The following is a 14,915-nucleotide window of genomic DNA, read 5'->3' as shown; positions in this document are numbered from 1 at the left end:
GGGTAGGGTGGAGGAGGAAGTATGGTGTGGGTAGGGTGGAGGAGGAAGTATGGTGTGGGTAGGGTGGAGGAGGAAGTATGGTGTGGGTAGGGTGGAGGAGGAAGTATGGTGTGGGTAGGGTGGAGGAGGAAGTATGGTGTGGGTAGGGTGGAGGAGGAAGTATGGTGTGGGTAGGGTGGAGGAGGAAGTATGGTGTGGGTAGGGTGGAGGAGGAAGTATGGTGTGGGTAGGGTGGAGGAGGAAGTATGGTGTGGGTAGGGTGGAGGAGGAAGTATGGTGTGGGTAGGGTGGAGGAGGAAGTATGGTGTGGGTAGGGTGGAGGAGGAAGTATGGTGTGGGTAGGGTGGAGGAGGAAGTATGGTGTGGGTAGGGTGGAGGAGGAAGTATGGTGTGGGTAGGGTGGAGGAGGAAGTATGGTGTGGGTAGGGTGGAGGAGGAAGTATGGTGTGGGTAGGGTGGAGGAGGAAGTATGGTGTGGGTAGGGTGGAGGAGGAAGTATGGTGTGGGTAGGGTGGAGGAGGAAGTATGGTGTGGGTAGGGTGGAGGAGGAAGTATGGTGTGGGTAGGGTGGAGGAGGAAGTATGGTGTGGGTAGGGTGGAGGAGGAAGTATGGTGTGGGTAGGGTGGAGGAGGAAGTATGGTGTGGGTAGGGTGGAGGAGGAAGTATGGTGTGGGTAGGGTGGAGGAGGAAGTATGGTGTGGGTAGGGTGGAGGAGGAAGTATGGTGTGGGTAGGGTGGAGGAGGAAGTATGGTGTGGGTAGGGTGGAGGGGTAGTATGGTGTGGGTAAGGTGGAGGGGGAAGTATGGTGCGGGTAGGGTGTAGCGGGAAGTATGGTGCGGGTAGGGTGGAGGCGGAAGTATGGTGCGGGTAGGGTGGAGGGGGAAGTATGGTGTGGGTAAGGTGGAGGGGAAGTATGGTGTGGGTAAGGTGTAGCGGGAAGTATGGTGTGGGTAAGGTGGAGGGGAAGTATGGTGTGGGTAAGGTGTAGCGGGAAGTATGGTGTGGGTAAGGTGGAGGGGAAGTATGGTGTGGGTAAGGTGTAGCGGGAAGTATGGTGTGGGTAAGGTGGAGGGGAAGTATGGTGTGGGTAAGGTGTAGCGGGAAGTATGGTGTGGGTAAGGTGGAGGGGAAGTATGGTGTGGGTAAGGTGTAGCGGGAAGTATGGTGTGGGTAAGGTGGAGGGGAAGTATGGTGTGGGTAAGGTGTAGCGGGAAGTATGGTGTGGGTAAGGTGGAGGGGAAGTATGGTGTGGGTAAGGTGTAGCGGGAAGTATGGTGTGGGTAAGGTGGAGGGGAAGTATGGTGTGGGTAAGGTGTAGCGGGAAGTATGGTGTGGGTAAGGTGGAGGGGAAGTATGGTGTGGGTAAGGTGTAGCGGGAAGTATGGTGTGGGTAAGGTGGAGGGGAAGTATGGTGTGGGTAAGGTGTAGCGGGAAGTATGGTGTGGGTAAGGTGGAGGGGAAGTATGGTGTGGGTAAGGTGTAGCGGGAAGTATGGTGTGGGTAAGGTGGAGGGGAAGTATGGTGTGGGTAAGGTGTAGCGGGAAGTATGGTGTGGGTAAGGTGGAGGGGAAGTATGGTGTGGGTAAGGTGTAGCGGGAAGTATGGTGTGGGTAAGGTGGAGGGGAAGTATGGTGTGGGTAAGGTGTAGCGGGAAGTATGGTGTGGGTAAGGTGGAGGGGAAGTATGGTGTGGGTAAGGTGTAGCGGGAAGTATGGTGTGGGTAAGGTGGAGGGGAAGTATGGTGTGGGTAAGGTGTAGCGGGAAGTATGGTGTGGGTAAGGTGGAGGGGGAAGTATGGTGCGGGTAGGGGGGAGGGGGAAGTATGGTGCGGGTAAGGTGTAGCGGGAAGTATGATCTGGGAAGGGTGGAGCGGCAAGTATGGTGTGGGAAGGGTGGAGCAGGTAGAAGGGTATATGAGGCAGGAACCCAAATAATCCAAATTTTATCTCCTCAGTCCGGAGTATTTGCTGCCACATGATAGTCCTTGTATTTTTATGGATGAGTGCTTTGGCCTTGGTCCCACCTTGGAAGAATTGTGTATGGGGACAAGGGTCTCTTCCCTTCAACCCTGGCCCTACCCAGACGCCGCCCCCCCCCCCTCCTTGTGAATAAGTAAAGGGAACTTGTATCCTCACACATTCACTTAAGAGTAAAATAAAAAGTCAATAAACACACCAGAATTTTAGAAAAAAATCCTTTTAATTGAACAAAAACACGAAAATAAACGCGAAATAAAAAAACTCCCGCCGACCGTTGCCGGTGAACTGCTGCAGCAGAATCAGAGATGTGACATCGCCCGGCTGCATGTAAATAGATGGGTGGTGATGAAAACAAATGGGTGGGCTGAGTGGGGATATCACCTCTGGCTCCGCCTATCTGTTTACATTCGGCCGGGAGCTGTCAAATCGCTCTTTTTTTGCGGTGGCGGCATTTGGGTATTGCGGGCGGCGGAATTGTTTAAAATTTTGGCCAGTTGGTGCCGCCGTTCATCATGATTGGGGTTGGATTACATCGTTGGCATGTGGATGCTCCCGTTATGAAAAGGGACACCTACATGCAGATGAGAGCTCCCCTGCTCTGCTGACCCCCACAACCCCCGGGCCAGGGATGTGGGGGAGGAGTCCCTTGTCCTCATTCCCCATTTCCTGCCAAGCCAGTGCCCGGATTAAGAGTCTGGTATGGGATTTTGTGGTCTCCACAAAGGCTACTTGCAGGTCAGTTATGTTCCTTTGTACATCCGCCTTCACCATGTGGCCTATTGAATATCTGGAGGTATTTGGCAGGGTGTGTTCTGGTTCTGGTACTGGTGCATCACATTGTTCCTATGCTTGTGCTATGGAATTGCAGCCTGGTGCAGTCCCTCCTGGTGGCAGGGTCTCTTGGTTGCCGAGAATAATGCCATGGAGGAGTATGTGGAGGATGTGCTTTCCCGAGGTTCATCCCCAAGTCCTCTTCTCCAGCAGGAGCTGGCCTGTAAAGAAGACGGGTGGCGAGCGGAGACCTTGTGTTGATCGTTGGGATCTCAGTCGCATCCCGATCATGAATGTCTACCCTATTCCTTTAATCACGGAATTCTATGACCATCTCAAGGGAGCAACGGTCTCTACCAAGCTCGGTCTTAGGGGTGCGTCTAATCTTGTGAGGATGAAGGAAGGCCAGGAGTGGAGGGCAGCGATTAATACCAGGAGGGGGCATTCCGAGTATCCGGTAATGTCCTTCAGATTGCGCAACGCTCCCGCTGTGTTCGTTAATGATGTCCTCCATGATATTTTCCATCCATTTATGGTAATCAAACCAGTCAGGTGGTAAAGTGTGTGTGGTGGGGGGGGGGGTCCTCCTAGTATGGCCTCCACCAATAGAGGGTGCATTCTCTGTTGGATCCATAAAAAGAGTAGAAAATACTTTCCTCATTAACATAAATTATAATAATATTTAAATTTAAAGCAGTTCTCCCAAAGTTGAGGTGAGACCCCTAAACTGACACCCTTTTCTCTCATTAGCATATTAGAGTAAAATGCAAATTTGCCAAGTTTCTCCTTAAGTGGCAGGTGAACCCCAAAACCGCGCCGCTAGGGTGGTAGGTTGGGGGAAGGCGGGCAGGTCCCAAATTGCTCCCACTTTTCCCAACAATCTTTATCGGGACTCTTTCAGTAAAAACAGGGGTTTTGGGTGGGATAATTACTGTAAAAAATATGCAAATCCCCTGTGGTCTCCCTAAGTAGGAAGCCAACTGGAAAATGGACAAATAGCCGCTTCATGGAGCGAGGTTCCGCACCTCCAGGGGGTGCTTCATAGCACACATACTGCTCCCAATGCACGTGAGGTGCTAGTCTGCATCCCAGAGAGGTCTTCAATCCCAAACTAGAGACCTACTTCCTCACAGCAACCTCCCAATCCACGTGAGGTGCACCCTGCATCCCAGAGAGGTCTTCAATCCCAAAATAGAGACCTACTTCCTCACAGCGACCACCAGCCGAACTGTGCCTACCGCATAGGGAGCATGAGCAACCACCCTGAGCAAAATTGCACCTCACCGATCCACAAGGGCGGGTAAGGGGGATCGCTCCTCGTTGCCTGCGAACTAAGGCACAAGCAAATAGGAGCAAGGGGGGGGGGGGGCCCTTTAGAAAAGGGACGCTCCACCCAAGGCAGACTCTTGGGTACCCCAGGCACCTAGTGACCAAGAATCAGGGCAACCTAGACCACGCATGACCTTAACCAAAAGGCCAAGAAGCGATTTCCATTTGGTCCTTCAATAAAGAAGGGACCTACTTTCCCGACCCCCCCGGGGCACAAGGCTCCTGACAGGGGTTGAGATACCTTGGTCCACCAACCCGAAGGCTGCCGAAACAGGTCCCACCCAGTACTAGGTAGGAAGCTCTCCCGAAGAGAGACTCCCTGGTTCGGGAGGAGGCAGAGAACCCTATATTAGGGCACAGAACCTCCTCCCCTGCATCGGGAATAGGCCCCGAAGGTACCTGCACCCTAGCACTCTGTGGGTCAAAATTAAAAAACACAAAAATGTGCCAATCGTGCATGAGGTGCAATAAATAAAGGAATAGTGCCAGTGCACCACGCTGACAGGCCTTAGGGGCCGGGTGCTAAAAAAATTGCCCCGGACTAGGCATAAGGCCTGTCCAAGAGGCGTTGTGCAGAAATTGCAAGGTGGTGTGTGTCCATGTGCACAGTGAGTCATGTGGGGTCCCATACCCAAGTGACTTCCTGAGCACCCCTGGGACGCCACCCCCAGGGGGCACAACACCACGGGCTCTGCCGCCTCCCAACCTCGACCAAGCTCCGTATCCTTTCCCATCAGAAGGTAGTGCCGTCAGGGGTCCATCCCTACCACCGGTGACAAGCCCAGCATCACTGGGCCAGAATCTAACCAGGAGGGACTGTACCCCATCTGACACCCACCAATTACCTGGCCAAAACCGGGCGAACCAAATCCTCACGGCCAGCCGAAGCCGACCAACGAGTACAAGGTTGAGGGCTCCCCCACGAAGGGAGACCCCCCCCCCGATTCAGGGGAGGGAGGAACCTGATGGCCACTCAGGGTAGGCCCGATGACCCTCACCCTCCATCCTGTGGAGTGACAAACACAGCATACAGCTCAATTGCTTGCTATCTGGGTTGGTGACAGGGTCTCTTTACATGCGGTCTGGAGGTCCTTATTGCTATAGAAACAGTGCAGAGACATCTTCTAATATTTGCATACGGAGGACAGACGGCGCTCCTCCTCAACTGGCATCACCCACAAGGGGGAGGACTTTATCAATGATATCCATGGGGGAGGGGGGAACCCAGAGACAGGAAGAGCGTGATCATACAACCAACAGGAAATGATATAAGGACAGGAAGTGATGTCACATAAACACAGGAAGTGATATCACATGCAAATAGGAAGTTCCAGGTGAGTTGGGAGGAAGTAGAGAGGAGACATTGTTGGAGGTGGCAGCAGAGGAGGTAAGAAGATATTATTTTATCTATTAACACAGACGTAGTCCTGAACCTCCCTCACGATTGGGATTAAACGGCGCGCGTACATGATCTGTCTACAGAGTCTTCTATGGATCACATGACCACGTCAATGAGGATGGAGGAGGACCCGAGTCACATGACAGAGAGGATACTGAACCTCACCCTGGAGATCATCTACCTGCTGACCGGAGAGGTGAGGAGGATTCTGGGAGGTCACATGACATAAGTTTTGCTCTTTTAAAACAGAATTTTCCTCCGGTGAAGTCTGGTGACCGTCTAACCATCACAGTGCCTTCACCTCACTCCATGAAACCCGAGAGGAACAATGAGAAGAAGATTCTGGAAGCCACCAACAAGATGATTGGTCTGCTGGTGGGAGAGGTGAGCGGTGCCGGGAATTCTGGTACATGGTCCAGGAACAGACAAGGGGCGTGTCTGGGTGGTGACTGTATCATTGTGTGTGTCAGGTTCCAATAAGGTGTCAGGATGTCTCTGTCTATCTCTCCATGGAGGAGTGGGAGTATCTAGAAGGACACCGGGATCTCTACAAGGACGTGGTGATGGAGAATGCCCCGCCCCTCACATCACCGGGTAAGAGGAGAGAGCAGTACGGAGGCTCCGCCTACATCCCCCATCATAGAAACAATGTATTCAGTCAGTGTGTGTGTTTCCTACAGATGGATCCAGTAAGAAGAACCCACCAGAGAGATGTCCCCGTCCTCTGTATTCCCGGGATTCCACCCAGGAAGATCTCACCGTCCCTCACCGTGATCAGGTCGGTGGGATTGAGTATGTGGACCTAAAATAAGTCTGCAAGATAACATTCTTCCCTGTTTACAAATGTATCGTCTTTGGGGTGTAGGGTGAAGAACTGAAAGACATCACAGCTGAGGTGAAAAAGGAGGAAGATGAGGCATTAGTAAAGGGGGATCTGCAGTCGATGGAGGAGGGAGGTCCTCTGTATTCCCGGGATTGCACACAGGAAGATCCCAACTATAAAGAGAATAATCAGGTAGATTGAACTGGACCAAAATAACTCAGAAATATTCTTTTTTCTATGTAATCTTTTGTTATTGGAAGTTACGATTTTCCATAATTTATATACATTTTCTTTTTTTGGCTTTAGGGTGAAGAACTGAAAGACATCAAAGCTGAGGTTACAAGTGAAGAAGAGATGTTGGTGGGCAGAGCTCAGCAATCTATGGAGGAGGGGGAGATGATTATGGAAAGTGAACAGGAGGAATCTTCTCTACATACGGACACAAGTAAGTCATAAACATGAAATAGAGAAACAGGTCACATAGCTAAGGTCCATCTCCATTCCTCAATATGACGTCATGTGACCAACAAATGAGGAGGAGATACTGTACACCATATGAAGGTCCATCTCTATTCCTCAATATAATGTCATGTCCCCAACAAATGAGGAGGAGATACTGTACACCATATGAAGGTCCATCTCCATTCCTCAATATAACGTCATGTGACCAACAAATGAGGAGGAGATACTGTACACCATATGAAGGTCCATCTCCATTCCTCAATATAACGTCATGTGACCAACAAATGAGGAGGAGATACTGTACACCATATGAAGGTCCATCTCCATTCCTCAATATAACGTCATGTGACCAACAAATGAGGAGGAGATACTGTACACCATATGAAGGTCCATCTCCATTCCTCAATATAACGTCATGTGACCAACAAATGAGGAGGAGATACTGTACACCATATGAAGGTCCATCTCCATTCCTCAATATAACGTCATGTGACCAACAAATGAGGAGGAGATACTGTACACCATATGAAGGTCCATCTCCATTCCTCAATATAACGTCATGTGACCAACAAATGAGGAGGAGATACTGTACACCATATGAAGGTCCATCTCCATTCCTCAATATAACGTCATGTGACCAACAAATGAGGAGGAGATACTGTACACCATATGAAGGTCCATCTCCATTCCTCAATATAACGTCATGTGACCAACAAATGAGGAGGAGATACTGTACACCATATGAAGGTCCATCTCCATTCCTCAATATAACGTCATGTGACCAACAAATGAGGAGGAGATACTGTACACCATATGAAGGTCCATCTCCATTCCTCAATATAACGTCATGTGACCAACAAATGAGGAGGAGATACTGTACACCATATGAAGGTCCATCTCCATTCCTCAATATAACGTCATGTGACCAACAAATGAGGAGGAGATACTGTACACCATATGAAGGTCCATCTCCATTCCTCAATATAACGTCATGTGACCAACAAATGAGGAGGAGATACTGTACACCATATGAAGGTCCATCTCCATTCCTCAATATAACGTCATGTGACCAACAAATGAGGAGGAGATACTGTACACCATATGAAGGTCCATCTCCATTCCTCAATATAACGTCATGTGACCAACAAATGAGGAGGAGATACTGTACACCATATGAAGGTCCATCTCCATTCCTCAATATAACGTCATGTGACCAACAAATGAGGAGGAGATACTGTACACCATATGAAGGTCCATCTCCATTCCTCAATATAACGTCATGTGACCAACAAATGAGGAGGAGATACTGTACACCATATGAAGGTCCATCTCCATTCCTCAATATAACGTCATGTGACCAACAAATGAGGAGGAGATACTGTACACCATATGAAGGTCCATCTCCATTCCTCAATATAACGTCATGTGACCAACAAATGAGGAGGAGATACTGTACACCATATGAAGGTCCATCTCCATTCCTCAATATAACGTCATGTGACCAACAAATGAGGAGGAGATACTGTACACCATATGAAGGTCCATCTCCATTCCTCAATATAACGTCATGTGACCAACAAATGAGGAGGAGATACTGTACACCATATGAAGGTCCATCTCCATTCCTCAATATAACGTCATGTGACCAACAAATGAGGAGGAGATACTGTACACCATATGAAGGTCCATCTCCATTCCTCAATATAACGTCATGTGACCAACAAATGAGGAGGAGATACTGTACACCATATGAAGGTCCATCTCCATTCCTCAATATAACGTCATGTGACCAACAAATGAGGAGGAGATACTGTACACCATATGAAGGTCCATCTCCATTCCTCAATATAACGTCATGTGACCAACAAATGAGGAGGAGATACTGTACACCATACTAAGGTCCATCTCCATTCCTCAATATGACGTCATGTGACCAACAAATGAGGAGGAGATACTGTACACCATATGAAGGTCCATCTCCATTCCTCAATATAACGTCATGTGACCAACAAATGAGGAGGAGATACTGTACACCATATGAAGGTCCATCTCCATTCCTCAATATAACGTCATGTGACCAACAAATGAGGAGGAGATACTGTACACCATATGAAGGTCCATCTCCATTCCTCAATATAACGTCATGTGACCAACAAATGAGGAGGAGATACTGTACACCATATGAAGGTCCATCTCCATTCCTCAATATAACGTCATGTGACCAACAAATGAGGAGGAGATACTGGACACCATATGAAGGTCCATCTCCATTCCCCAATATAACGTCATGTGACCTACAAATGAGGAGGAGATACTGTACACCATATGAAGGTCCATATCCATTCCTCAATATAACGTCATGTGACCAACAAATGAGGAGGAGATACTGTGCACCATATGAAGGTCCATCTCCATTCCTCAATATAACGTCATGTGACCAACCAATGAGGAGGAGACACTGTACACCATATGAAGGTCTCAGTAAGTTGTCATGTTTCCGAGCAGTGAGGTGGAGGAAGGTCCTTCTGATCAGTATATTAGAACAATGTAGACCACGCTGGATCTTATTGTTGTCGGTATCTGAGTTGTATTTATATTTTTTTGCCAAAATTGCACCCAATTTGATGTCTGAATCACAATGATTGAAAATTATCTTCCAGCAGATGTTCTCCATGTCCGGAATAGCTTTGAGGAACATCTTATGTTATCTCCAGAAGAAGATGACATCACACAACATTCTCCAGGAGTGAATCTCATTACTCATAATAGACATCACAGACCTTCCCATTCAGAGACATCAATAGAACCCTCTCATCCTGAGGAATCTTCTGACCAATCACAGACTGTTACTCCAGATGTCCATCTGAGATCTCAGAGTGCAGAGAGATCAACAGATCCATCTAATCCCAAAGCATCTTCTCTAACCCAGGAAGGAAATCACACTGGAGAGCGTTCCAGGTCATGTTCAGTGTGCGGGAAATCTTTCACCAAAAAAAAAACACTTTTGAGACACCAGAGAAATCACACGGCCAAGCGCCCCCATTCATGTTCAGAGTGCGGGAAAAGTTTTATAGAGCAAAGAGATCTTTATAAACACCACAGAACTCACACGGGGGAGCGTCCTTATTCATGTTCAGAATGCGGGAAGTCATTCACTGAGAAAGGAAACCTTCATAGACACCAGAGAACTCACACTGGTGAGCTTCCTTTCTCCTGCCAAGAGTGCGGGAAATCTTTCACCAATAAAGGAAGCCTGATTAGACACCAGAGCGTTCAGACCGGTGAAGGCCCCTTTTCAAGTTCCGAGGATGGGAAAAGTCTCTCTTGTAAAACAGACCATTCGATTCCCAAGATGACTCACCCAAGCGGGCGTCCATTTTCATGCTCGGAGTGCGAGAAAGGTTTCCATACGAAAGGAGACCTTCTTGCACACCAGAGAATTCACACAGGTGAGCGCCCTTTCCCATGTTCAGAGTGCGGGAAATCTTTCACTGTGAAAAAAGTCCTTCTTAGACACCAGAAAAGTCACGCGGGTGAGCGCCCTTTCTCATGTTCAGAGTGTGGAAAATGTTTCTTGCTCAAAGCAAACCTGGTAAGGCATCAGAAAATTCACACAGGTGAGCGCTCTTTCTCATGTTCAGAGTGTGGGAAAAGTTTCATTCAGAAATCAGAACTTCTCATTCACCAGAGAACTCACACCGGTGAACGTCCGTTCTTGTGCCATGAGTGTGGGACATCCTTCACTAATAAAAGTGGCCTTAATACACACCAGAGCAATCCCATGGGCTGTTATCCGTTTTCATGTTCAGAGTGCGAGAAATGTTTCACTACAAAAGGAATACTTCTTCAACACCAGAAAATTCACACGGGTGAGCGCCCTTTCTCATGTCCAGAGTGCGGGAAATGTTTCATTAGGAAAGGAAAACTTCTTGAACACCAGAGAACTCACACGGGTGAGCGCCCTTTCTCGTGTCCAGACTGCGGGAAAACTTTCATTAAAAAAGGACACCTTTCAGAACACCAGAGGATTCACACGGGTGAACGACCTTTCTCGTGTCCAGAGTGCGGGAAATGTTTCACTACAAAAGGAGGCCTTACCCTACACCAGAAAATTCACACGGGTGAGAGGCGTTTCTCATGTTCAGAGTGCGGGAAATGTTTCTTTCGCAACACAGACCTTCTTAAACACCAGAGAAGCCATACAGGCGAGCGCCCGTTCTCATGTCCACACTGCGAAAAAAGTTTCTCTTACAAGGGAGACTTTAATCGACATCAAAGAATTCACACCGGTGAAAGTTCCCTTTCATGTTCAGAGTGTGGGAAATGTTTCACTCTAAAAGGAAGCCTTCATAAACACCAGAGAATTCACAATGGCGAGCGCCCATTCTCATGTTCAGAGTGCGAGAAAGGTTTCTATAGTAAAGTAGATCTTCAGAGACACCAAAAAACTCACACGGGTGAGCGCCTTTTCCCATGCTCGGATTGTGGGAAATGTTTCAATCAGAAAGGATCCCTTGTTAGACACCAGAAAAGCCACATAGGGGAGGGTTCTTTTTCATGTCAAGTGTGCGGAAAATGTTTTACACAAAAAATAAGTCTAATTAGACATCAGAGAACACACATCCGCTAATGCTGTTGAAAAAAGTACGTCGTCTTTTACCCCGGGGGAATTGTTTCGTCCATAGAACAACTGGAGGATATAAAAGAGGAACATTCTGGCAAAATGGACATTTCGGGAAGATGGAGCCTTGTGGGCTGAGTCAGCTTTTGGCATCTTCCTGTTCTTGCTATTCCAGTGGTAAAATTGTCCTTATACAGTTTCTGTCTCACTGGGGCACTCCCATTCCTCTCCAAATCCAGCAGGGAGAGCCGGAGCCCCTCATAATGGGCGTGGCACGAATGTACTCGGGGACTCAAAAAGATCCACGCATACGAGGGAACAATTGTGATCGCACAAGCCTCAGATTCTCCGGGGGGGTGGAGCTCACGTGTTTCCGATATGCGTGTCAAGATTTTTCAGGTTGTGGTTTGTTTTGGGTTGTGGAGGCCTTACATTTTGGTTTTACGGTCCCTCACTCACACAGATGACACAACAGCACTGAACCCACAAAGGACAGTTACACAACTGTCTGGCAACCGTGACAATACACGGGGGTGAGATATGGGTAATTATGACACTATATGGGGTGACAAATGGCCAATCATGCTACACATGGGGCAAGTAATGGGCAATCATGAGACATGGGGGCAATCATGATAATACATGGGGCAACAAATGGGCAATCATGACAATATATGGGGTGACAAATGGGCAATACACGGTGCAACACATAGGCAATCATCAGACACACGGGGCAATCATCAGACACACGGGGCAATCATGACAATACATGGGGCAACAAATGGGAAATCATGAGAGATACATGGGACAATCATGTTAATACATTGGGCTGACAAGTGGGCAATTATGGCAACAAATGGGCAAACATGCAACACATGACAAAACACTGGCAATCATAACAATATATGGGTCACCAAAAGGGGCAAACATGACAATACACCGGGCAACGAATGGGCCAGAAGCAAGGGCAACTCCACACAACAAGAAAAATACCAGAACATCCAATGAGGATTTGTCTTTCACCATCGGACCTTTTGATAGGTTGCTATGGGCTGCGGCACCCCGTTGCTCCTTCCATGAACCCGACAAAATAAAATTCTTACCAAATTTGATATATTTTTTACACAATTGGAGTTTATTGAAAGTTGACAGACAGAGCGCCGCCCATGTGGTTATTTCCCATACAGAGTCTGTGATATAATGCTACACAGTGGACGGTCCGCGTATCCCGAAGAATCACCGGGCGTGTATCCCGGGAGGGAAGGGCGGGCCCGGCGTCCACAAGTCCCTTCAGAAGAGGAGGGCAAAGGGCGGAGACGAGCGGAAATGTCATATTTACTTTATATTTGAGTTTGTTTCCTTTTATTTTGTCGAATTTCATCCGATTAAAAGAAAAAACAAAAACTCTAAAAAAAATTCTGTTGAGTCCCTTTTATTTTTTCCTACAAATGTAATTATGATCGGCAGTCGTAAGTCTTAGATGATCGCTGATACGGAGGCCACAGGTGAAGGTGGTGGAGCATGTGGGCCAGCCTCAGATGGAACTGTGGAGCAGGAAGTACGGGGAAGGTAGAATGGAGTGGGGACCATGTGGATATGAGTTGGCGGGGACTGTGGAGCAGGAAGTACAGGGAAGGTAGAATGGAGCGGGACCATGTGGATATGAGTTGGCGGGGACTGTGGAGCAGGAAGTACAGGGAAGGTAGAATGGAGCGGGACCATGTGGATATGAGTTGGCGGGGACTGTGGAGCAGGAAGTACAGGGAAGGTAGAATGGAGCGGGACCATGTGGATATGAGTTGGCGGGGACTGTGGAGCAGGAAGTACAGGGAAGGTAGAATGGAGCGGGACCATGTGGATATGAGTTGGCGGGGACTGTGGAGCAGGAAGTACAGGGAAGGTAGAATGGAGCGGGACCATGTGGATATGAGTTGGCGGGGACTGTGGAGCAGGAAGTACAGGGAAGGTAGAATGGAGCGGGACCATGTGGATATGAGTTGGCGGGGACTGTGGAGCAGGAAGTACAGGGAAGGTAGAATGGAGCGGGACCATGTGGATATGAGTTGGCGGGGACTGTGGAGCAGGAAGTACAGGGAAGGTAGAATGGAGCGGGACCATGTGGATATGAGTTGGCGGGGACTGTGGAGCAGGAAGTACAGGGAAGGTAGAATGGAGCGGGACCATGTGGATATGAGTTGGCGGGGACTGTGGAGCAGGAAGTACAGGGAAGGTAGAATGGAGCGGGACCATGTGGATATGAGTTGGCGGGGACTGTGGAGCAGGAAGTACAGGGAAGGTAGAATGGAGCGGGACCATGTGGATATGAGTTGGCGGGGACTGTGGAGCAGGAAGTACAGGGAAGGTAGAATGGAGCGGGACCATGTGGATATGAGTTGGCGGGGACTGTGGAGCAGGAAGTACAGGGAAGGTAGAATGGAGCGGGACCATGTGGATATGAGTTGGCGGGGACTGTGGAGCAGGAAGTACAGGGAAGGTAGAATGGAGCGGGACCATGTGGATATGAGTTGGCGGGGACTGTGGAGCAGGAAGTACAGGGAAGGTAGAATGGAGCGGGACCATGTGGATATGAGTTGGCGGGGACTGTGGAGCAGGAAGTACAGGGAAGGTAGAATGGAGCGGGACCATGTGGATATGAGTTGGCGGGGACTGTGGAGCAGGAAGTACAGGGAAGGTAGAATGGAGCGGGACCATGTGGATATGAGTTGGCGGGGACTGTGGAGCAGGAAGTACAGGGAAGGTAGAATGGAGCGGGACCATGTGGATATGAGTTGGCGGGGACTGTGGAGCAGGAAGTACAGGGAAGGTAGAATGGAGCGGGACCATGTGGATATGAGTTGGCGGGGACTGTGGAGCAGGAAGTACAGGGAAGGTAGAATGGAGCGGGACCATGTGGATATGAGTTGGCGGGGACTGTGGAGCAGGAAGTACAGGGAAGGTAGAATGGAGCGGGACCATGTGGATATGAGTTGGCGGGGACTGTGGAGCAGGAAGTACAGGGAAGGTAGAATGGAGCGGGACCATGTGGATATGAGTTGGCGGGGACTGTGGAGCAGGAAGTACAGGGAAGGTAGAATGGAGCGGGACCATGTGGATATGAGTTGGCGGGGACTGTGGAGCAGGAAGTACAGGGAAGGTAGAATGGAGCGGGACCATGTGGATATGAGTTGGCGGGGACTGTGGAGCAGGAAGTACAGGGAAGGTAGAATGGAGCGGGACCATGTGGATATGAGTTGGCGGGGACTGTGGAGCAGGAAGTACAGGGAAGGTAGAATGGAGCGGGACCATGTGGATATGAGTTGGCGGGGACTGTGGAGCAGGAAGTACAGGGAAGGTAGAATGGAGCGGGACCATGTGGATATGAGTTGGCGGGGACTGTGGAGCAGGAAGTACAGGGAAGGTAGAATGGAGCGGGGACTATGGGGGTATGAGTTGGCGGGGACTGTGGTGCAGGAAGTACAGGGAAGGTGGAATGGAGCGGGGACCATGCGGATATGTGTTGGTGGGGACT

The 14,915-nt window shown here is 49.2% G+C and overlaps 1 protein-coding gene across 1 annotated transcript; it reads left to right on the top strand.

The window, feature by feature from the left end:
• Window positions 1–5,443: 5,443 nt before the first annotated feature.
• On the top strand, window positions 5,444–11,222 carry LOC108803508 (oocyte zinc finger protein XlCOF6-like; the record flags this gene model as incomplete). Its single annotated transcript, XM_018575344.1, has 6 exons — window positions 5,444–5,468; window positions 5,564–5,676; window positions 5,730–5,864; window positions 6,346–6,495; window positions 6,610–6,748; window positions 9,426–11,222. Coding segments are annotated over exons 2-6 (2,326 nt in total), but the record flags the coding sequence as incomplete, so codon positions are not given.
• Window positions 11,223–14,915: the final 3,693 nt, after the last annotated feature.

This window comes from Nanorana parkeri, unplaced genomic scaffold (genome assembly GCF_000935625.1).
Source record: "Nanorana parkeri isolate BGI_ZX_2015 unplaced genomic scaffold, ASM93562v1 scaffold3814, whole genome shotgun sequence".
In the NCBI taxonomy this organism is placed as follows: domain Eukaryota; kingdom Metazoa; phylum Chordata; class Amphibia; order Anura; family Dicroglossidae; genus Nanorana; species Nanorana parkeri.
The sequence above is the reverse complement of the archived record's forward strand: the minus strand, read 5'-3'. Positions and strand labels throughout refer to the sequence as shown.